At 36.6% G+C, this 25678-nt stretch overlaps 1 protein-coding gene and 1 long non-coding RNA gene across 2 annotated transcripts in view; one reads left to right on the forward strand and one right to left on the reverse strand.

Moving 5' to 3' along the window:
• Positions 1 to 2797, forward strand: part of APCDD1 (APC down-regulated 1) — a 52069-nt gene extending 49272 nt beyond the window's left edge. The window contains exon 5 of the mRNA XM_020985551.2: positions 1676 to 2797. Within this exon, the coding sequence (XP_020841210.1) occupies positions 1676 to 2127 (452 nt within the window). The 3' untranslated portion in view covers positions 2128 to 2797. The remainder of the gene's footprint in view (positions 1 to 1675) is intronic.
• A 1477-nt stretch (positions 2798 to 4274) lies between these two features.
• Positions 4275 to 25678, reverse strand: part of LOC144456989 (uncharacterized) — a 36734-nt gene continuing 15330 nt past the window's right edge. The window contains exon 2 of the long non-coding RNA XR_013486244.1: positions 4275 to 5416. This is a non-coding gene — a long non-coding RNA (uncharacterized LOC144456989). The remainder of the gene's footprint in view (positions 5417 to 25678) is intronic.

Raw genomic sequence — 25678 nt, forward strand, 5'->3', positions numbered from 1 at the left:
CAATCCAAGGAGCTTTCCCATGCATAGCAAAGCTGATGTGGGAAGGGTGACAATATGTGGACCACTTTCAATAAAGATCACATAACCAAACTATTCTAATGTAAAGCATAGCAAAGGCATCTTATCTGAGTCTCATTTACCCAAATAAATTTGAGAATGTCTGGGAAGCCATATGCAGGACTATTGCCCCCCAAAGCTGACCTGACCATTGGCCTACATGGGAAGTGGGTGAGCCAGAGGTGTGAAGTTCGCCCTGAAGTTCTCTTCCTCACTCGCCAGAAAGAGCAAGAAAGGATCTTACATTCATTTCAACTTGTAGAGGGGTTACCTGCTCAGGTATAACATCCTTGACAAATGGTCATCCAGACTATTGGAAGACTTCCTGTGATTGAGGAATTCACAACATCACCAGTGAGGCCATTCAGTTTTGGAAGATGCCCTTATATCAAGCTAGAGTCTTTCGCTCTACAATTTCTGAAATCCATTGTTCCTAGCATTGCCTTCTGGGGCTAAAGAAAATAATTCTAATCTCTCTCCCGCTTGAAGGCTCCTCAGATACTTGAAAGATAGCTATCATGTTCCCTGCCGAGTTTTCTCTTCTCTAGCATAAAGGTCCCCAGTTTCTTCAGGAAATCCTCACTCATATGGCATGGTTTCCAGGCCTCTTACCAGCTCTTCCCCGGATGTGATCCAGCTTAGCAGTTTCTTTCCTAAAATATGGTACCCCAAACTGTACAATCCTCTATATGCTCTAACAAGGGCAGGGTACAGCAGAACTCTCTCTCCCCCCTTGTTCTAGACCAGAGGTGGGGAACCTGCGGCCTGAGGCCACATGTAGCTCTCTACGTCCTCAAGTGCGGCCTTTGACTGAATCCAAACTTCACAGAACAAATCCCCTTATTAAAAGGATTATCTAAAACACTGCCCTCCTACTAACATAAGCTAAGATGGCTTTAGCTTTTTGCTCACCACATAGCAATGCTTTCAGTCCACTAAACTCCCTAAAGCTTTCCTACGACTCCCCCATCCCTTCCAGCTTTGAGGTTCTATGTGAAAAGAGCTGGGATTTTTCTCTTCTAAATCTTTATCTACATTTTGTCTTACTGCCCACAACTTAATCTCTTTCAGATCCTAGCCTTGTGGGCCTGGATTAATTTACAGGGCATGGAGAAGTGGTTGATGCTAAATCTATTAAAGACCTCAAAACATCCTATTCTATTAAAAAAAATTCCAGTTTCCATCAGTACTCTTTAGTAGGCTATTTTTCGATGTGATAATATTAACTCACATGATGTGATGATGTAGAAACATTTCATAAGCTATTGCTTTCTGAGGCTGTGAAAATCATAATTAACAGTGCATGCCTGCAGTTGACAGAACTAGCAGGCACATCTTATTGGCCAAATGAAGTAAGTTTACCCAGTCACACCTGTAATTCATTTGGTGTGATTATCATCCAAAGAAAAAGGTTCAGCTAGTGCCAAATAAGAAGGTTCTGATCATATGGGGGCAGGGGAGGGGATGGAGCCTTTCTTCCTCTCCACTACCCCTTAAAAAAAAAAGAAAATCTCATTGATATATTGTATTGCTAGTATCTGCTCTGCAGGGCTTCACTATCACATGCTTGCTTCTCTGGAAACGATGAACTTTTTCTTTTTATCCTCTTCCTCCGTAGTGAATCACATGAAGGTCACCCCCATGGATGCAGCCACAGCCTCTCTCCTAAATGTGTTCAATGGGAATGAATGTGGAGCCGAGGGCTCGTGGCAGGTTGGAATTCAGCAGGATGTGACTCACACCAATGGTTGCGTTGCCTTGGGAATTAAACTACCTCACACTGAGTACGAGATCTTCAAAATGGAACAAGATGCACGGGGTCGGTACCTGCTGTACAATGGCCAGAGGCCCAGTGATGGATCCAGTCCTGACCGGCCAGAAAAGAGAGCCACATCTTACCAAATGCCCTTAGTTCAGTGTGCATCTTCAGCACCCAGATCAGAAGACTTAACAGAGGAGAATACAATAGGTCACTATGGGAATGGGGCACCTGAAAGGAATTTCTGTATGGTATTCCTGACTCTGATTGCATGCCTTTGGACTGTTCCACATTGGAATACCTTCAGCTAGATTTCTTTATGCTTTAAAATATATATATTTTTATTTTCCAAACTAGGATTCCTTGGGATTTGTGGATTTTCTTTCCCAAAGAAAGGATGTTCATTCCTCTGATGCACTCAAATGCCTAAGAACTGTTGTTCTTTTTCTTCTCCCCTCCCCCCCCGAAGCCCCACTTCCAGCCCCAGAATCATGAATAGCACTTGTTTGAAGTTTCTGCTTTGAACTTCATCCAGTCTGTTCCCTGGCCTGAGTGACTGCACAACAGTAATTGCACTTTAGGACTGCAGACGGTTTGTGGGTAGTAGATTCTTTGGGGGTTGGGGTTTTTAAAAAAATATTATATCATTTGGCTGCATTGAACTTTAGTTGAAAAAAAGATCCAGCTACATTTTTAACTGCCGTTTTCCTCTTGTCACGTCCTTTCCCATCTCTGAAACTGCCTCTCCTTCAAAATCTAACCATCTTGAATAGCCCTATGCAGTATTGGGTTAGTGCTGGGAGGATGGCATCTTCTTACTTCAAGAAAATGCTCTGGTGTAGATATGTATATATTCAAAGACACAAGGATTTATCTAAATGATCTTTTCAACTTTTATACAGAAGAAGAGAGAATTGAAAGCCTTCCTTTCATAAGTACTGAATGGAAAATATCTGTAATTAAAGTTTCAAAGTAATTTAAGCTATTTTTACACTTTTTTTTTTTACTTTTAAAGAATACAGTTAGTGGAGCATATGTGGCACTGTTCTGTGTTCATGGTTGAGAAGAGTCAAAAGGGACCCTAGAGGTCAATTTAGTCCAACTCATTACTGTGATTTTGTTATATTAGGTTTGTTGTTGCTTCTGTGTCCTGTGTAAATAGGTAACTTGCTGGAATCAGTATGTAGAAAGCAATGCCATTATAAATCAGAGGGTAGACAGTAATGTATCTGGTATGTACAAGTCCTGCAAAGTGCCACGTGAATGCTGATGATAATGTGGTCCTTTCCTAATATGCCATTTCCTTTTCTTAAAACGTTCACCTTGGCTTGTATGACATTTTGTTATAGGTAAGCAGAAGTATCTAGATTTGCAATATCTCTCTGGCCATCAAAATACATTTTTAGAAGAAATGTTTGCTGGGAAAGGGCCTGGTATTCAGAGAAAATATAAAAAAATCAGTATCCTGTGGGATTTGTAGCATTCCTTTCATGACATGTATATCTTGGCTTTTGTATTAAGTCTTACTATTATATGGACTTAACTGGGAGTCAGGTAATTAGACTAACCCTCCTAATCAGCAGTTGACTTAGTTATGCAACATGGAATAAACCAGTGTCTTCTTTCCTCAGTCTAACCTTGTGAAAGATAGAACATAACATTTCTGCTCCCATTTCCATCCCACTGAGACACTGGAAGGGTATAATATCTGTAATGTGCTCTGGATTCTTGGAAAAGGGTCTGTGTAAACATCAAGTATTCTTAAGATAGAAAGTAATGAAAAAGAACTGAAACAAATAGGCAACTATTGAAGACCTAGATTTAAGAGAAGTCTTGTAGAAGGCAAAAAATCAGTCAGGGTTAAGACCTTATTCTATTTAATATTAAAATTAAATGCCAGTAGTATTGTTTGTGGTTAAAATTTTTAAGGATCATGTGGGTGTGTACTATTAAATAAATGTATTTAGATTATATTTATAATTATGGAGATTACCGAGATCATTTATTCAGCATAAAAATACTAACCTGATTTGCCAAATTTACTATATAGTGAAAAGAACTGGAAAAGCATTAATACTCCTGTAAAAATTTATTTTATCTATGGAGCCATCTAATAAGTGGAGTAACCATTCCATCATCATAAGCCATAACTAATCACATGAAGCACATAATGTTTACTGTCATATGCTATATCAGCAATTTAACCATGAAAGTGACAGGCTAATAGCTATTGAAATTAGAGATTCTAACCCATAGGTCTGTAAAATTGTTTCCATATTAAATACTTGCAATTTTTAGAAAAAATGTGTGTATATTTATATAATTTATTTTTAAAGTTGCAAGTATGTCAAGAGATATATATGTATATATCTATATACACATATATGTGCATGTATCTCTATACAAAAATGTATTCTTACAAACACATGTCTTGTTAATGAGACCAAAACAGAATTCATGTGAGTACAGGTCCTTTAGCCCTAATGTAATTTATTATAAATGATAACCAAGATAACACATTTACATAGTTTGGGTACAATGATGGGTTTCTTAGCTGTTAATTGCTATATATATGTTTGGACTTACTGTGTTTTTTACAAACTTACTTAGATATAAAATCCTATTGGTGTGGGGTCACTTAACCCTTTTTATCTCTTATTTTGTACAATTCTTGCCCATGTCTTTCTGTAAATTGAATACAGAGGACATACCTGACACACTGGAGGCTTTCCTCTAGTATTTTAATATTTTGTGGGTACCAGTGTAATCTAAATCATCCATTATTTTTTAGTCTTAATATATAACCGGCCTACTTCCATCTAAGATGTGCATGGCCAGATAACATGTATTTTATTCCATGAATGGGGCACAGGCTATCATGGGTAATATAGTCTACTTATACCCACCATATGTCTTTCTGTTGCCCTTTGGGTTACTTGTAATTTTGAATATTTTAAAGTCATGATGTTTTATGAGTCATAGCCATTTAGCATCACCAGGAGAATATTGTGATTAAAGTATTTTTTTTTCTGGTTGCAAAATACTTGAGGTCATTGAAAGTATTGAGGAATTTCTCAAATGCCATATAAGCCATTCACCTCCCACTCAGTTCAGGATGTAGTTCATTTTCCATTGGCAATATCCATCCAATAATTCAATCAACAAATATGAGTAAGTATTTATAGACACTATCCAAGATGTACATGTTGGTGGATTAATTCAGTGGGTTCTCCATTCAGTTAAATATCATTGTCTTCATTCTCTTTGTTCTTCTAGTAGTAGGAAAATCCCTTTTGAATTTCTGTGGTTTTCGCCGAAGAAGTTTAGAGGATATGGGGCTCAATGCAATTACTACAATGGCATCTGTGAATAAGAACATTTAAAGAAAACCTTTATTAATAGGAAACACTTTTGCTTGAATGCTGGGCAGGATATCTTCTATGCTACAGTCGAATACCTTAAGTGAGCTGATGTCCTGCTGTTTTATGACAGCTTGATAAAGAATTGTCGAACAAAGTGATTTCCTTAGTCACACTTTTTACAATATATGCAGAAGATGACTCATTTATTTGCAGAGGATCTTCAAGGTTGAATTTTGTCCTACCAAGTCCACCAAAAAAAAAAAAAAAAGATCAACAGACACAGTGGGAACTATCACCATACATTATGAGAAGGCAAAGATATAGAAATGTAGATGTAGGGAATTTTCTGTTACCTTTTCGTGCATTCATCAATAACATCCTCAATACATATAAAGATGATTTTCATCAAAGCTTTATGGAGCTGAGAAAGTAAACATATAAGTAAGTAGTTCTTGGTATCTTCATTTATGAATAAAGTTTTCTAAAGGTGAATGTCCTACATCAGATTACCCAGAGGTGCTGTTGAGTATCCCACCATTCTTGGAAGAATAAGGCTATAAAGTTCAGGAAAGTTCACACTGGAGAGTCAAGAATTATAACCTTAAATGGCTTTTACAATTGCCATTCTTAGAAAAGTTATGCTGATTTTCTACCCCGAACTTTCAAGACTCTCTTACATTTCCTCCAATTCCAAAGCAGGAAATAAGGTGCTAGCCAGGCCCACTAGGAGATAAAAAAGGGGATATTTTGCTCCAAGGGTATAGGAGAAAGAAGTGTGGCTCTGGCCATAATGTGTTCTTCCATGCCAGAAACCCTCTAACCCTCTTCTCATAACCTCAGCACATATAATATCTCAGCTCTGGGTGTGTGTGTGTGTGTGTGTGTGTGTGTGTGTGTGTGTGTCTTGAGAAGCAGGAGGTGATTCCAATCCCAGGCCTTTACCTTTTGAGCCAGTTTTAGTGCCATGTATTTTCACATGACGTCTGTTGCCACAAGTGACCTGAATTAGGAAGAGTTTCTTTTTCTATATGATAAGTTCAGAAAGGATAACTCAATCCAACAATGGTCTTAGAAAGTTGCTCAGAAAGTAAGTAAGTGATATTTATAAAATTTGAATTTCAAACTGAACCTACTGGAATAGTAACCATAGGGTTCCTAAAAGCCTACGAGAGTCAAAGATCGTATTTGTCCAAATTGCTTGATACAATAACATGCAGTAATTACATATACCCATTAGAAGAGTCATTCTCTACACGATTAATATGTTCAAAGACATACTAAGAATGGTTTGCACACTGGCTGAAAATTCTGGTTTATCTAACAAGAGTGCGCCCATTCTCCGTGGAAATAGAATGAAATATGACATGTGCCAACTCTAACCCAGAAACCAATAAATGACAGCAGAGTTGCCATGTAAGCACAACTTGCAACTTGCTCAAAATAAAATATTTTCCACTTGTGCTGTGGTGGGGCTTCCCAGGCCCTCTATAGGTTTTGCTAACATTTTTGTAAACTCTGTTTAAGCTAAATATAATGTCCAAGAACATACGAAAGAAAAAATAGCCAGATGCCTCCTGTTCATTTCTCATTTCATAGATTCATAAACATTCTTTCCTCAATATTAAGAAGATTGTATGTCCCTTACCTGTGCCCTTCTTAGAGCCAATTTGGGATCTTCAAAACCATATGATGCCACAACTTGTCTATCTCACTTGGAAAATTGACTTGGGTCACAATAACCTTTGCTCACAAATTGAGTAAATTGTAGCAATGAAGCTTACTACCCTACTCCCACCACTCCCTTCTCCTCCTCTAACACAATCTTATTCTCCAGATACTTGTGTGAACAGGAGTGCTCTGCCATGGGGAGAAATTTAGGGGAATTTTGGTTTCCACCTTCTGCATCAAGTAAGACACAATCCTGCCAACATTCTCAACAAGACCACATGGCAATCCAAGAGAGACCAAACTAGATTCTGAACATCATGGAGACAATAGGGCTATTACATGGATAAGACACAGAGTTTTAAACTAGACCAAAAATGTATTTATCTCCTGTGACAGAAACGAAGTTGGGTAAATGATTTCCAGAAGAAAGACTTTCCACACATGTGTTATTAGACATCAGTAGAGTATCTATCAAATTACCTTTCATTCTGCTATGAACAGCAGTCCTCAATATTGCAAACTGAGGCAAACTTCCAGAGGAGTAAAGTCTCAGGAATTTTAGGAATGAGAATCTGTTAAAGCCTAGTACTCCACAGATTGTGGAAAGTAAATAATCTAGTGGGAGAAACACTTCCAGAGGCTAGCTCAATATTGCCATAAATGAGGTGAAATAACCTACATTTAGAGCCACTATTAGGAAGAATCATGTACAGGACACTTTCCTATTTCCTATATAAAACATTATAGGTTCTTACTGCCTGGAACAAACTACAGAGGATCTTATTTATGTATAGGTTGCCTCTTCTACTAGTATGTGAGCTCCTTGAGGGCAGGGATTATTTTTTGCTTGTTTGGGTTTTTTTTTTTCCATCTCTTTTTGTATCCCAGTGCTTAGCATACTGCCTGTACAATATAACAAATGCTTAATATATGCTTGTTGATTAATCAATATTCACTTTGGAAATAGACAAGTGGAAAAAAATCAATTTTGTAGAAGATGCTCCAGAAAATTTAGAGTTGGTTGATGAAAAAAGATGTTTCACAATGTGAGTTATTTGGAAAATATTGGGAAATAGTATTCTGCATCATGCTCTTAAAGAAAGTGGCTAATAAGCTTCATACTAATATTCTCACTATCAGAACATACTTGCAATTTCTGATAGAGTATAAGCTCCTTGAGAGCAAGCAGGGACTGTTTCATTTTGTCTTTGTATTCCCAGTGCCTAGCACATTGGCTGGCACATAGGAGGTGATGAATAAATGCTTTTTGATGGCTTGATTATGAGAGAGAACACTGAAAACAACCTGGAGATTGCCTCCAGTACTACCCATACCTGGGTCAAAGCAATGTAAAAGGGAAGAAACTGTACAATATGCCATAGTTTGGTAGCGTAATGGCATTGGAATACGGTTACTTAGGGTAAATAGAAGAATCTAGGGGAAGGATTGTAATGAGAAGATTGCCTTGTCCTACTATTACTACTATCATAAAATACCGAGAATAAACAGGTGCCTTAGTAAAAGGTGGGACTGTTTGTCTTAGAAGTTATTTTTTTCCTTAAACTTTTAAAATGTAAGTTCTTCCTAGCAATAAAGGGAATACACAATACATGTACTGTAATCAGTTTCAAAGCAATAATGTTCCTTGTAGATGTCTATCATTTACATAGAGATCTCTTGTCTTTTTCATGAAGCAATATATTTTTAACTCAGAATCTAGACTTTTTTTCTATTTCTAGCACTTTTCCAATGTCAGGGTCTTGTTATTTTTAATTTTTATTCAGCATTTATGTTTTTTAAATATACAAAGCACTTCTTCTCTTCCACTCTGTGTTCCAGATTGCATTGCTGGAGAAATTTGAGTAACTGTTAAAAGACTGTCTAAAATAAAGGCTGTCAAATAAAGCATTAACACCCCTCAAGAAAGTGTCACACAATGAATTATTGCTTCTAATCAGGGGAAAAAACAGAACTTGCAAACATTTGACTGCATTTAATATTTCCCAATAATTTGTGTTTCCTTTAAAGGTAGAGAGAATGGAAATAGGAAAAAAAATTAACAATATGAATATTCAATTTTCAAATGGTATTTAATATCAGGTCAATAGGTTCATTTTGTTTTACATGGGTATATATTTTAGTTCAAGTCAGTAAGCATGTTTTTAGTGTTCAAAATGAAGCTCACTATGTCAGATAAAAACTCAAAATGTGACACTCTGATGTTTGCATAGTGATTTCCTTGGGACAATCAATCCTATGAGGTAGGTAGTGGAAATGTGCTTGTCCCTTGCACACTCCAGTCTAGGAGCTCAAGGGAGAGAAAGTGCCTAAGACCCCTAAGCCGAAGGATTTGAAAAAGAATGGAACTTATAGACTCTAGGAATGGGGAGGGCCCTCTAACAAGAATCTCTTCCCATCCACCACCACCACCACCATGCCACGTGTAGCAACCCTGGCTCCCAACTGCTGTTACCAATGCTCAGTTGCCAGACATCAGCATAGCTCATATTCAGGACCAAATCGGGAGTTCCCTCTGTCATTCAACAAAGTGTGAGAGTGCATATTCATTTCCTACAGAAGTGTTCCAGCACATCAAATCATTTAAACCTTCCGATGATCACCTTGCTACAAAAACAGCACGTCTGTTCTGTATGTGAAGAAACTAAGCCTCAGAGAGGTTAAATGATTTGCCTATGGTCACAACAGCTAGTGTCACAACCAGGTCTCAACCTCAAGCCCTCTAATTTCAAATCAAGCATTCTTTCTACCAGGAAACACTGTTTCTTTTTCTACTTTTTGTGTTTTTTTTTCCCCAATGCGAAAGTTTTTTTCATTTTTATTTACCCATTGTGATAAGGAAGGGTGGCATAGCAGATAAAATGCTATCCTTGGTGTCAGGAAGCTCTAAGATCAAATGCCTCTCTGACCTTTTTAAACTATGCAATCATGGACAACCATAACTTTCTGATCCTCAGGCAACTTCCTAACATTTATCTAATAATTGCTAGAGGGGTTATAATCTGAGTTGGAACAGAGAGCTCCCATATCCAGGAAAAAACAGTGCCTTGACCTATTGACTCACTATAGTGAATAATCATTTGTATGTCGTCAGAAGCATTGAAAAGTACATGATCTTTCGAGGTATCAGGAAATTATCCAGTAAGTTACCGCTCTAGTTCTTAATATGGAGTCCATGAACTTTTGAAAATTTATTTTGATAATTGTATTTTGATGTAATTAGTTTCCTTTGTAATCATATATTTTGTTTTATGCATTTAAGATATTCTTCTGAGAAGAGGTACATGACACACACACACAAAAAGGATTAGAATCTCTGCTCTAGTGTGCGCTCTCTCATTTTTGAGAGAGTTACCATAGCCAAATTGATTGCCCAGTGATCATCATCTACCTTCAAGATATAGCTATACAAAAATCCGGTTATTTCCTGCATGTTGACTCAGGCAAAGCTAAGCCACGAAAGAGCCAAGGAAACTGAGACACTACATATACCAGGCCAGGATGACAGTACAATTATATCCATGAAATGGTTTTGCATCAAAGCAGAGAAGGAGGTTGGACAATTGAAGAATACGGTATTCATGCATTCTAGACCGGCAAGCAAAGCAGAAAAAGAAAGAATCTACCAGTAATGTAGTGAAAGAAATCCCCAAATGAAAACTCTCAGGAACATCATAACCAAAATCCAGAGTTTCCAGAAAAAAAATGATACAAGAAGCCAGAAAGAATTAATTCAAATTCCAAGGAGCCAGTCACGATCATACATGATTTAGCAGTCACTACTACAAAGTAATGGAGAACATGGTTATGATATTCCAGAAGGTAAAAGATTTAGGCTTACTGACAGGAATGAATCAGCAAAACTGAATATAATACTATAGGGAAGGGGAAGAAGAGAATTGACTAGAGGACTTCTAAGCATTCCTGATGAAAAGGTCAGAGAAATTTTGAAGTCCAAACACAAGAGAAACTTTGATGTTTAAGAACAAGAATGAAGAGAAAAATAAGAAGCCCCAAGTTTCCGTGCATGAGAGATGCCTGGTTGCTGAAGAGCACTCTCTTTCCTAAGGGAGCAGTGCTGAAGAACATTACAGCTGTCTGTCCTCCACATACGTTGCTAACAGAGCATGAAGCTTCATCACGGGGAAGAGGGAACATTGGAGCACCCTTCTCTACTGCCCAGGGCCAAGTTAGCTATGCTCAGTCCTTCAATACACCCCATTTGAATATTTGAGTTAAGTATTAAATGCTATAACTTACGGTATATGGGACACTAAGACTCTATGGCTTTGGTCTTATAACCATACTGCTTTTCCCAAAAATTTTGCATTGCTATTTAATTCCCTGAATTGTCATGTAAATAGAGTAACAATTGTAAGATTTTCTTTTTAATTCTTTATTTACATTATATTATATTGATTTTGTCTGGAAACTACCTACTGCTGAATCCTTATTTTGCCTTTTCCTTCTTAAATCACATAGCGAATAGGGAGAGACCTGTGATTTTATTGGCATAAGGAACTCCCAGATGAGGAAACTCCCTCTACCAATGTAGGTCTGAAACCTGTCTTAGAGAGCTACCTAGACAACCAATAGGTCAAGTGTCTTGTTCAGGGTCACACAGACAATATGTTTCAGAGGGAAGACTTGAACCCAGCAATCTGGGGCTTCAAGAATAGCTCTGAATACACACACACAACACACACACACACACACACACACACACACACACACAGTCTTTATTATAAATGAGAGGGGGAGGGGGACAAATACAGGAGGAAAATGCAGTTGATTTGAAAACCAAAAAAATGAATAAAAATCTATTTTAAAAAGAAAAAATTATGCTTTCTAGCATAATGTTGTTTTTTTGTATATTTCTCCTAATATTTATATTATTTTATGATACATTTTCTAAGTAAAATGAAAGAGTATATTTATTTTTGGATGAGTGAAACAAAACTGGAGAGAGCAAATAGGGTTTGGGTTGCTCACAGTGTGTAAGCTTCCATATTTGAATACTTCAACAATCCACAATTTCTCCAGAAGGGTTATATTCCCTCCACAGGGGCATATTAACATCTTTAATAGAAGGCTAGAAACAGAAATGGGGTTCAAGCGGGGTTCAAGAATTGTTTTGACTGAAAAATTCATATAACTAACTTGGTGATGAGTTTCTCTGAATTTAGCAAGGTTGGCCCTCTGATGACATATACATATTCCAATTTGTTGTACCCATTTCATAGGATATTAGTATAGCTGATCCCATATTGCCTAATGATGGATGGTAATCATTGGGCAAACATTGTGGCTGTGATAATTGCTAGGAATCATTATGAGAATTTGTTTGACCACACCATGGTTCATAGCTTGTGTTAGGCCAATCTTTGGACAACTCAGGGTCACTTCCATAGCATAACAAAAGGCATTTCAGTAAGACATTGATAGGGGTCCTGCTTCCACAATACATTCAAGTTAGTTTTTAAAAATTTATAGGTTTTTGTGTCCACTGTTATTTTTTCTCCTATATCTAAATATATATGTTTATAAATAGGCTTTTTTGTTTGTGAATTAGTTGCATATTAGGAACACTTTGTCCTAAAATCAAAGATTTTAATTATCTGATACAGATTAGCTATCCTGGTTTTTATGGCATGGAGTGGATGAAGAAATGACATGGAAGGGACTTTTAACTAGAGTTTGAAATGCCAAAATTTTATATGAGCATGAAAGTTCACAAATATTTTTCATATTAAGTGAGATTTGTTTTTCATTTTGGAAAAATGCAGTATTTATAATTGAATTCAGATTAGATTCTAGATATTTACCCATGGATATTTGTAATTTACAAATATATATCACTAAACATACTACAGATGACCTATACTGGTTACTACGGCTTTGGATAAATAGATTTTTTTTTAATTGTGTCTATAAAAAGCTCAAAACAAAAGCATGCAGTGTATTAAAAGATATTTCATCTTTTATCATCTCTTACTTGATCACTTGTTTTATGCCATAGAAGCTATTACAAGATGCCATTGGATGATTTCATAAACATTAGAATCTCAGGAACATATATATATATATATACATAAGCAGCAAGCATAAACTCAGGAAAAGAAGAAAAAAAGGTCTTTTTTTCCAAATACAAATAGCTTCAATAATAAGGAAAACAAAGTTACCAGAAGAGTAAATTTCAATCTACAAACAACATTCTATGCATATGTTCTGGGACATAAGCTTCATCTATGATATTCTTAGCCCAGCTCCTCATTTCCTTCATAATTTAAGACTAAACAGAATAAAACACCCAGGGGCACCTTGAATACTTCAGAGGCTTGTGCCAACTTACAACTGGGTAGACAGCTCAGTTGAGCTGTTTTCCTAATGCTTCTAGAAATTCTTTTGGAATGAGAGATAAAGTTGAAAGGAGAATAGTTGTGTTTATTAAATAAAAATCAAAGCTAGAGTTGAGCCAAACATGCAAATGCTGTCATTTGTGGCTGTTGCAGTAATAAAGATATAAATGTGAATGAGAATTAGCTGTAATCATGCAAAATTCCAATGTTTTCTATGCCTGGAGCAACCTTCCTCCCAACAAGAGGTTTACAGCAATATTCTTGTGGCTAGATTTTCCCTTGGGTCTTGATTTTGATCATTTCACCCCCAGAAAATGGAGAACCAAGATGGATGTTAATTGTCAGTTTCTGTTTGCATATAGGTAATTCACTCACAGAATCACAGAATTCGGAATTGGAAGCAACTTCAGCAGAACATATTGTTCAAACCAAACATATACAAGAATCCTCCTTTTAATTTGTTTCAGCCTCTAAATAAAGACTTCCAATGAGGAGGAGCCCAACACCTCCCAAGCCAACAGATTTCACTTTGGGAAGGCACTAATTATTAGGAAGTTTTCCCCCATAATTATTAGGAAGTTTTCCCCCCAAATCCAACTTAAATTTACCTCTTTGCAACTTCCATTCATTGCTCCTGATTTCACTCTCTGCCACAAAAAGAATAAGTCTAATTTCTTCTCCACATGAAAGAAAGCTATCATGTCTCCCTTGAGTCTTCTCATCTCCTGGCTCCAGGTTTTTCAATAGATCCTCATATGGCAGAGACTCCAGGCCCTTCACCAGACTGGTTATCCTCCCTGGACCCTCACCAGCTTACCAATATCTTTCCTAAGCTATGATATCCAGAACTAAACATTGTAAAATTTGTAGTTTTTTTTAAAATCCTTTTTGTAATTTCCAGAACTTTCTATGAAAATCCAGAGTCGTAGTATCACAGAACATAGTACCATAGTATCACAGTATCATAATAACACAGAGCTGGAAGGGATCTTAACCAGAGATTCTGAAAAGTAAATAGAAGAAAATACATTTTTCTTGTAGCATCTTCAGCTGAACACTCCTGAAAGATGTAACAAAGTCATAGATGTTGTATAATAACTGTAGATGTTGTATTCTACTCCTTTTTCCTGTTCGGGGCCATTATGTTTACATAAAGCTGAGTTTCCCTGGAAATCTCAATTTCTATCTGCTCTCCTTTTCTGACTGGGAGACTAGGAGAAATGATTCCTATTCAACAATATTAGTGGACAAATTAGTCCAACCATTCTGGAAAACAATTTGGAACTACACCGAAGGGCTATAAAACTTTACATAATCTTTGACCCAGACCCACTACTGGGTCTGCATCCCAAAGAAATCAAAGAAAAGGGAAAAGAACCTATTTGTAAAAAAAATATTTATAGTGGCTCTTTTTGTGATGACAAAGGATTGGAAATTGAGGGGATGCCCACGAAGTGGGGAATGGCTGAACAAGTTGTGGTGTATGATTGTGACAGAATACTATTGTGTTATAAAAAATGACTAGCAGGATGCTTTCAGAAAAACCTGGGAAGACTTATATGAACTGAGGCAAAGTAAGTGAGCAATATTGTAACAATGATCAACGGCTAAAGATTTAGTTACTCTGATCAAGACAATGATCCAAAACAATTCCAAAGGACTCATGAAGAAAAATACTCTGAGTGCAGATTGAAGCATATTTTTTAAACTCTCTTTTCTTGCCTTTTTTTGGATTGTATTTTCTTTTCCAACATGGTTAATAATGGAAATACATATTGCATGAATTCACATGTATAATTAATACCATATTGCTTGCCTTCTCAAGGGGTGGTAGAGGCCAGGAGGGAGGGAGAGAATTTGTAATTCAAAATTTTTAAAAATAAATGTTAATTTTTTACATGTAATTGGGAAATATTTAATGATATAAATAAAATATATATTTTAAAAAATAATACTAGTGAATGGAAACATGTGCAACCATTATCCAAACCTCTTTCAAGCATTTCAATCATTCATTCATGCATATGTGCATGCCTTCATTAATTCAATATTTATTAAGTTCCTATCACAAACAGGGCATTGTGGTAGGCACTATGAAAGATACAGAGATGTATAAGATATGCAAACCCTCAAACGGCTTCCTCTCTAGTGTGGGAGCATAACATAGTAGATAGAGTGATGGACTTTGAACCAGAAATACCTTGGTTTAAATCTCACTTCTGACATTTGCTAACTATAAGAATGTGGGCAAATCACTTTCCCCATTTGCAAAATGGGGCTAATATAATAAGTCTAATCATAGCCATAATTGTTATCTGGCTACTTCTTCATTTCAACTCAACCAGGCATTTGCAGAGACATGTAAAATCTCTATTCCTGTCCAATTCTTCATTCGCTATGGAAGTGGGCAAAGCTAAATCAAAAAATATGCCTGCAGGGAAGACTTATTGGGCCCTGACATCACATAGACTGTACTTGTGTTTTAGATCCATAGCTCTTTGGATCAAGCAAATCCTGAGGATGGGTTTTTTGCTTCCTTAAAGGGAAACCACCCTAGCCTGTATAAAACAGCAATCGAAGGGGAAAATTGAATGTTTTCAGTCAGTCCTGGTCACCTTTACATTTTTACTCCTGACTATTTCTTGTCCTTAGAATAAACCAACCCAGCCCTTGGACTATATCAGTTCTCAGTTATATAAGTTTTGGTCTTCAGTCAATGGATTTGGATTGGCAATGTTAATAGGTATCTCAAACATCATCATCCTCGTCTTCATCCTCCTCTTCCTCATCATCATCATTACTGGCATTAATATGTAGTATGTCTTCCAGTACTACTTCCCTAACTCCCACTTGATTTATCAGGCTGAGTACCCAGAAAGCAATGACTACTACTCTACCTTAGAGTTCTAGAAGTACTTTGATATTTCTAGTAGCCTTGTCCACAAGCCCACAGTGGTGTGTTTCACATTGATTATCAGACCCAATTCGCTTTTAGAAAGGGTGTTTACAGAATAACTATTTCAAGGACTGTTGCCCCAAAAGTCTGGGGCACTCTCTTCAACAAATATACATGAGTCCATGTGGATAATACTCATGAACATAAAGTGCAAAGATAGTAAGATACATGTTTAGAGAACACATGTTGTGAAAGTGTATATGTTTAGCTCCTGGTTATTGGAAGTCCATTATTTTTTTCCCTTTGGAGGGTCTTTGTGAAGTTTCCTTTGGATGTAGTTTTCTGTTGAACCACTGAGATTGAGTCCACAACCATTGCTTCTCTTTGCAGCAATGGGGTCTCTCTCCCTAAAGTTGTCAGAGTCTTCTGTAGACTTTCTGTGATTAATTGGGTTCGCGTCCACCCCCACCTACAAATATATTGCTATAAAGTTTACAAATCATTTCATTTGATTCTCACAAGAGCCCTTTTAAGTAGTGTAGTGAGAACTAGTGATAAGGAAGTTTATGGACAGAAAAGGAAACGTAGGCATTAAACCACTAACACTGAGTAATCACTGGCATTCCTACATAAAGACAGCACAATTCTCTCCAACTATACTATATGAACTTATTTTTATATTTGAAGATGGTATTTAGCAAGGTCAGGATTTCCTGAGTTATACTTGTTTATAGAAATAATGATTCACTTAAGACTGATTCCAAGGCTCAGTGGCCACCAAAATAATTCATCTGGCAGGGATTCAGATATATTCAGTTTCTTGTAAGACCCTGTAATAGGTGCTGGGGAATACACAAATTTTAGTAAAATAGTGCCTGCCTTCATGACACTTTAAATGGCACAAGAATTAGCTTGTAATCTTGAGAAAGTCATGTCTCTACAGCAGACTAAAGTGGAGTGCCATGGAGCCTTCTTAAAATTCATACCAGGGGGCAAACAGTTGACAACTGAAGAATAAATGGCATTATCTTGATTTAGTTTAGAAAAAGGCATAAAACAAAATCACTCTTTCCTTCTCTTCTGCTGACCTTGTATCAATACTAAATAGGCCGTGGTAGGCTCTGACACTTCTTAGTTTGTGAGGTTGTTTGAGGTGAAGGAAAGAAAAAGAAAGAGAGAGAGAGTTAAAATTACTAACTAAAATGAAACCTACCTGGCTCAGCGCAGCTTTTACCCCCCAAAGGATGGAAAAATATTTACATTATGAAATGAACTGAAATCCAATGGGAACTCCTTGTTATTATTAGATTTCCTCTTGAGAAGCATTTGCAAATTAAAACATTACTTGCTATTTTAGTATTTTGCTTTTTTAAAGAAGAAAAAAGCACTTCCTGAAAATAGTTTTATAGAAAAAGTAGATGATCCATCTCATAAACTTGTTTATTTTCTTGTTTGCCTGGCTAAAACAATCGCTTTTTATCTCTATATTTGTTTGTTTGTGGAGGGTAGTTTTCCTCCTTCAAAGACAGAGGAATCTTTTCATAAACTAAGCAGGAAAGTGCAGCATCAAATGTGCCTCATGTTCCTTACTGGGACCTCTTTTCTTTTCCCTTTTGAGCCTGGGCCCAGAGCTCCTCATAGTGGTAAGATCTGGGAAGGCAGCTAGAGAGGGAAGATGAACCTGTGGAATATGATGTAGAGCCAGAAGAGGTCTTAGAGCTCAGGTATCAAAATAATTTATAGAGTGAGGAAATTGAAGCCCTGAGAGGGGACAAGACTAAGGGACTAGGTAGATCATGTCAGGGGCTGAATTGGAATCCAGATCCTCTAACTCTAGACCTTGCATTCTTTCTACTATCCTGTACTGTCTCCTTTGAGATCCCAGTTGTTACTCAGTTGATTCAGTCATGTGTGACTCTTTGTGACCCTATTTGAGGTTTTCTTGGCAAAAACACTGGTTTGTCATTTCCTTCTCCAGTTCATTTTACAGATGACAGGAAACTAAAGTAAACAGGGTTAAGTGACTTTCCCAGGGTCACATAGTCATTAATTGTCTGAGGTCACATTTGAACTCAGGTCTTCCTGATTCCAGGGCTAGCATTCTATCCACTGTGCCACCTAGCTGCCCCTAGGGATGAATATTCTACAACCTTCTCTTGGGGCAGCTAGACACTAGGCAATGCATTGTTATGTGCTGCACACTAGTTATGTGATCTGAGCAAGCTACTTAACCCCTATTGCCTCACAAAAAACAAACGAACTCCTTAACATAAAATATATCAGTTATCTTAAAAACATACACAAACAAACCTTTGTTAAAACAATGGAGATAGGTTGTCTGTGAATAATTCAGAGGTTTTTTGGGAATATATGTTTGATTGGTGGGTTTTAATTAAACCTTTAATTAAACCTTTCCAACTTGCCCTTGCAGCACTTCACAAGGGTAACAAAACCTCATTTTACGTATAGAAAAAAGGGAAAATAGAAAGCAGCACTTTTGTATGGCAAGTTTTGCAATGAATGCAAAACTATGCCACAGCTTGAGCAGTAATATAATTTCTGTTTAGGAAAAACAGTAATAATTTCAAAGTAGTGACAAGAATTTTGCCTGGCAAATGTATATGTACATGGCTCCCTCTTGTGCTGGCATTTATGCACTACAAGCTTTCAATAAAGAGCAAAATTTTAGACTTGAGGTCTAAATTACTGTTGGAAAATGTTTTAGCTAATATTGCAGTAGAAGGGTTTTCAAATATGTGTGTGTGTGTGTGTGTGTGTGTGTGTGTGTGTGTATGTATGTATGTATGTATGTGTATTACTATATCCATTACATTTTAGAGAGTCTTTATTCCTCAACCACGATGCTCTTACATTAATACATAGCTATCCAGGTAACTCACAAATTCAGTAACTCAATGACACAATGGCCAAACAATTATAGTAAAATGTTCAGAATTATTGTAAAATGCTCAGTGATTCTTCACTTACTTGAAAAACAAGAGGTGTACCATTGTTTTACTGTATGCAAGTTAGGGCATGGTGGAGGCTCTATTGCTATTTCCAAAGACAAAAAGAATCTCTTTACAAATGAGGAAATTGAGGCCAGGAGAGGTAGAATTAGACTAGAATTCAGGTCTAGGGTTTTTCCCCCAGTACCTCTATTCTTCTTCCTCCTAGGGACCCCAGGTAGAGGATAAACTAGCACACTTCTAGACCAATGGAATCACTTGCCAAGTAGATTATTGTTTTCAATTGGCAACAATTTATGAGAGTCCTTAAAGGATCCCCAAATTGTTTCTATCAGTTAATGGTTGAGGGAAGGGTGAGATGGCTAAAAATTGATTTCAAAATAAATAGAATTAATGAACTTGGCATAGAATCAGTTAAATGTTGTAGTTCTACATGGGGTTCTGTAACTTCTGCAAAAACAAAGAAAAAGTTAAAGAGAGATTAAGATAAATGGAGCCCAGAGTGGGCGAAGTAGAAAGGAATAAGACAGAATGTGGTAACTTCCAAGATTGGAGGAATAAATTGCAAGTCAAATAGCTCAGTAGAAGTTGTAACTTCTTAGAGAAGAGTAATTTATAGCTTTCATGGAACCCTGCTTCTCGATGTTTTATTTTTTCTACTTTTGAAATGTACTGTCATTGGTACCCTATTATTGAAGGGTACTCTATTACACTGCCAGGAGCTAGGAAGGATCTTAATTTAGAAAGGCCAAGGTCACCCACGGCATCCTGGGCCATCTCCAGTTGCCTTGATCTTTGTCTTGCCACTGCACTTTGATGACTCAGGAAGAGAGAATAAGGCTGAAGATTTTGTGCAACTCCACCTCACTTACATCAAGATACCACCCTCATGATGTGATTGGTCCTCTTTGAGAACAAAGGATGAACAACAACACTGACTGGCACATAGTAAGCACTATATAAATGTTAGCTATCATCATCATCATCGTCATCATCATTATCATCATTTATTTTTAATTTTATTAATGTACAATTGGACCATCAGTTCTTATTCTAGGAAGTTATGTCTCTGTTAATACAACTCAAGATAACATTAACTTTTCTGGTTGCCCCATCACAGTACTAATGAATATTGAGCTACTAAGTTTCCAGATCTTTCATAGAACAACTTCTGTCTAGCCATACCTCCCCCATCTTGTAGTTGTGACACTGACTTTTTTATACCAAAGTGTAAGATTTTACATTTATCCTAATTGAATTTCATCTTATTGGATTTAACTCAGTGTTCCAGCCCATCAAATTCTTTCGGATCCTGACTCTGTCACTTGATGTGTTAGCTGTCCCTCCCAGATTGTTGTCTTTTGCAAATCTCATGAACCTCCAATCTATACCCAATAATAGTTATTGATAAAAATGTTAAACAGCACAGGGTCAAGCACAGATCCCTTAGAAAATCTGTTGGAGACATCCTGCCATGCTGCCATTGAACCACTACTCCTTTAGTCTGGCATCCAAGCAATTATTACTCCATATTGCTCTATTTTCTCCATTAGATTATAAATCAATCAACTGACTCATGGTAACCACCCCCAAAAAGATAGTCCATGGATAGTGAATGTATGACATAAGGAGTGGGAAATTCCCTTATCTCTTGGATGTCTTGTTGTTGTTCATCCTTCCTTTTCAAAGAGGGCTAACATGAATTGGATTTAAGTACAGCAGAGTTGCACAGTGATTAGCGTCACTCTCTCTTCCAGAGTCATCGAAGTCTAATGGCAAGACAAAGTGGGGACAGCCCAGGATACAGTGGATAACCTTGACATCTTTGGTGTCTGACCAAACTCTAAGCACTCTACACCACCTGTTTTAGCCACCTTTGTGGCTGTTGGGACAAATTGTTCTCATCCACTCATGCTATCAGAAGAAGTCTTCACATGCTTGGGGTAGACCTCCCTTTAATTCACCAATGGGTTTGAGATCTGTTGGTTACCCTTAACCTAGTTTAGCCCATCTATTGAAATGGTGTTGCTGGGATGTGGATGCTGCCCATGCAACATCTTCTTGGAGCCACAGGTGAGAGTTGGATATCTAAAGATACAATGAAGACACCAATAGGACTTGTAAAATCCCAATCAAATTTAAAGTGAATATGATGTAATAGGGTACTCAGGGGAAATTGGGGGGATAGGGAAAAGGAAGCAACTATCCAAGTTGAAAAGACTTCTGACCTTGAATCTTCTTCTAGTGCCTTTAATGAGCCACTGAGAGGTTGAGTAACATCTACTCCCCTTTACCCCAGTGACTTTGAAAATAAATCATAAGGAGAGGAATTTTGGGAAGATATAAGAATAAGACAGGAAATTACCCGGATTTCCCAACTTCCCTCACAAATAACCTAAAATAATGTCTCAAAGTGAATTTTAGAGCAGCAGAAATAACTAAAAGTTAAGATAAAGTAGTTGTCCAGCCTGCGACAATTCTGCAGGACATTAAGAAAGCTGTAACCTGCCAGGGTAGTGGTCTGGCCTAACTGAAGTGAGTATACTTCCAGGTAGATACTACCAAATCAAGAAACAGCAAGTGGTAGGGGGAGAAGTAGTGTTGAAGTAGCCACAGATTGGGGAGCTTTTCCCAGGGATGGTGTTGGAGTCAGGGGGCTAACCAGGGGAAGACTGTGGGGATATTTGGCTAACTCTGGACACAGTACCCTGCCATGTGGACCAGATGTGGTCCCAGGTAGTGGCTTCTGCAAGGAGGAGTAAGTGAGATCTGGTGACTGTGGTAGTAGAGGGATGGGGCCCTATTGGTTGTGGTCACTTGTAGGAGAGGGATATCCCTGGTTTCAGTTAGAGGGCAAAGGAGTGAGCTGATATGTGCAGAGGAGAGACTGATTGCAGGGGGCAAGAGCATTTGTGTTGGCAGTGGTGCCTGGGGACCCTGGTCACAGCTCAGGGGTGGAGAAGAGTACCTGAAGTCACTTATAAACCAAGGTGAGTTGGAGGAGCAGTGACCACACTTGGCCTTAGATTATAGAACATTGGAAAAACTAAAAGGTCAAAAGCTCCCAGACTGAGCTTAGAAAACAACAGTACAAAAGACCTGAAGCCCGAGACATTATTCCCCCACACCCTAGGAGCAGAACCAAACCCTAACATAAAGTTAACAGCCAATAAATAGGCTATTAAAAAAAGAGTAAAAAAAAAAAAAAAAATTTGACACTTGATAGCTACTATGATGATAGGAAAGATCAGGCTTCAAACTTAGAAAAAGATAAAACAACTACTTGTAAAGTTTCAAAGAAAAAATGTAAAATGGTCACAAGCCCAAAAAGAGTTGTTGGAAGAGCTAAAAAATGACTTTAAAAATCAAGTAAGAGAAGTTGAGGAAAAATTGGGAAAATAAATGAGTAATGAAAGAAAGGCAAGAAAATTATGCAAATAAAGTTGACCAAGTAGAAAAAGAGATCCAAAAATTTACAGAAGAAAACAACTCCTTAAAAATTAGAATTGGGCAAGGGGAAGCAAATGACTTCATAAGACACCAAGAAATGAAACAACATTAAAATATAGAAGAGAATGTTGGAACATTTCATTAAAAACAACCAAAAAAAAACCCCAAACAAATCAACAACCCACCTGGAGAACAGATGGAGGAGAAATAACATAAGAATTGTCAGACTACCCAAAAGTTATGATAAAAGAAAGTTATGACCAAAAAATTCTTCAAGAAATTGTTACAGAAAATTTCCTTGAAGTTCTGTACTAGAGGGTAAAATAGAAATTGAAAAAATCCACCCATCTAAATTGGCATATAGGGTTGGGAAAGTATGTAGTTTATCAGTACAATATATAGCTTAACTTCCACAGTAGCTAGAACGAGTTCAAATTTCCCTTTGACATCATGTTGTGGGGATTGGGGGTTTAAAATTTCCCTTTAAAGATACACCAAAGAACCACGATATGTCTCATATGTCATGTTTTTTGTAAATCGTTTTTGCAGATGCACTCTTCAGTTACTCCTAAACACCTAAACAACATTTGTTGAAGACTTTCCTTTCTAATTCATTAATGTAAATTTAAGTTGGCTGAAGTAACCTAACAAAGTACCATTATGTTCAGGTACTAAGAAGGTGACTTTTCAATAAAACTATTGAGATGCAAAAACAAAACAAAAAACAAACCATTTACTTTTTATATGGGAAAATTATATTTGTTAAATCTTAAGAATATTTTTACTAGGGTAGCTTGAAAGAGTATACATAGACAAAAGGCTTGGGGTTGAGTTGATTATGATGGCATAACTCTAAAAAATAAAATTGGGTAGGGAGAGGTAAAATGGAGCAAATAATCTCATACAAAAGAGGCATGAATGGAAGAACTATTACAGTGGGTGGGAGTATAGGATAGAACATTAAGATGGGAGTATACTGCAGGAACATTATTCTCATTGGAATTGAGTTAAAGAGGGAATAATATACATCTAGTAAGTAAAAGTCTTCTTAACTTAGAGAGAAATATGAGGGCAAGAGAGTAGGATAAGAGAGGGACTTTTAGAAGGATGTGCAGATTAGGAAGAAGTAAATTAGACTTCTGAGGAAGGATAGGGTAAAGAGAGAGAGAGAAGGATAAACAGTGAGGAAAAATAGGATGGAGGGAAATATATAACTAGTAATTATAACTTTGAATGTGAATGGAATGAACTCACTCATAAAGCAGAAACAGATAGCAAAATGAATCAAAACCCAGAACCTGACAATATGTTATTTATAAGAAACATTTGAAATGAGATACATATATCGAGTAAAAATAAAGGGCTGGAGTAGAATGTATTGTGCTTCAGCTGATATAAAAAAGCAAGGATAGCAATTATAATCTCAGACAAAGTTAAAGACAAAATATATTTAATTAAAAGAGATAAGCAGGGAAACTACATTATGCTAGAAGGTACCATAGATAACGAAGTAATATCAGTTCTAAATATATGCACCAACTGCTATAGCAATCAAATATTTACAGGAAAATGTAAATGAATTGCAGGTGGGAATAGATAGCAAAATTATAGTATTGGGGGGTTTCAACCTTCCACTCTCAGAACTAGATAAATCTTACCAGCAAAGAGATTACAGTAATATATCACAAGGATCATACACTACGACCAGGTGGGATTTATACCGGGAATGCAGGGCTGGTTCAATATTAGGAAAACTACTAGCACAATTGACCATATTAATAACAAAACCAACAAAAACCATATGATTATCTCAACAGATGCAGAAAAAGCCTTTGACAAAATATAGCATTTATTCCTATTAAAAACACTAGAGAGCATAGGAATAAATGGAGCTTACCCTAAAATGATAAGTAATATTTATCTAAAACCATCAGCAAGCATTATCTGTAATGGGGATAAGTTAGGAGCCTTCCCAATATAGCCAGAGGTGAAGCAAGGATGCCTACTGTCACCTCTATCATCCAATACTGTACTAGAAATGTTAGCTATAGCAATAAGAGAAAAAAAAAGAAGTTAAAGGAATTAGAATAGGCAATGAGGAAACAAAACTATCACTCTTTGCAGATGATATGATGTTATACTTAGAAAATCCTAGAGAACCAGCTAAAAAATTACTTGAAATTATTAACAAGTTTAGCAAAGTTACAGAATATAAAATAAATCCACATAAATTATCAACATTTCTATATATCATCAACAAAGTCCAAGAGCAATAGACAGAAAGAAAAACTCTATTTAAAATAACTGTAGACAACATAAAATATTTGAAAGTCTACCTGCCAAGACAAACCCAGGAACTATATGAACACAACTGTAAAACACTTTTCACACAAATAAAATCAGATCTGAACAACTGGAAAAATATTAATTGCTCATGAGTAGGCCAAAAATAAAAATGCCAATTCTACCTAAATTACTATTTATTCAGTACCACACCAATCAAACTATCAAAAATTATTTATAGAGCTAGAAAAAATAACAACAAAATTCATCTGGAAAAACAAAAGTTCAAGGATATCAAGGGAATGAATGAAAGAAAAAGTGAAAGAAGACCTCAAACTGTATGATACAGCAATAATTATCAAAACAATCTTATACTGGCTAAGAAATAGTGATGGATTAGTGGAACAGATTAGGTACAAATTACATTTAGTAAATGACCACAGTAATCTAGTATATGATAAACCCAAAGAACCAAGATTTTGGAATAAAAACTCATTATTTGAGAAAAACTGCTGGGAAAACCTGGAAAACAGCATGGCAGAAACATCTCACACCACATACTAAGATAAGGTCAAAATGGGTACATGATTTACACATAAAGGGTGATACCATAAGCAAATTAAGAGAGCATGGAATAATTTATCTGTCAAATTTATGGATAAGGGAAGAATTTAGGACCAAAGAAGATAGAGAGGGCATTATAAAATGTAAAATAGATGATTTTGATTATATAAAATTAAAAAGATTTTGAACAAACAAAACCAATGCAATCAAAATTATAAGGAAAGCAGAAAACTGGGGGAAAGTTTGCAATAAATATCTCTGATAAAAGCCTCATTTCTCAAATATATAAAGAA

The sequence above is a fragment of the Phascolarctos cinereus genome, unplaced genomic scaffold (genome assembly GCF_003287225.1).
Source record: "Phascolarctos cinereus isolate Bilbo 61053 unplaced genomic scaffold, phaCin_HiC Scaffold_4;HRSCAF=312, whole genome shotgun sequence".
NCBI lineage: Eukaryota > Metazoa > Chordata > Mammalia > Diprotodontia > Phascolarctidae > Phascolarctos > Phascolarctos cinereus.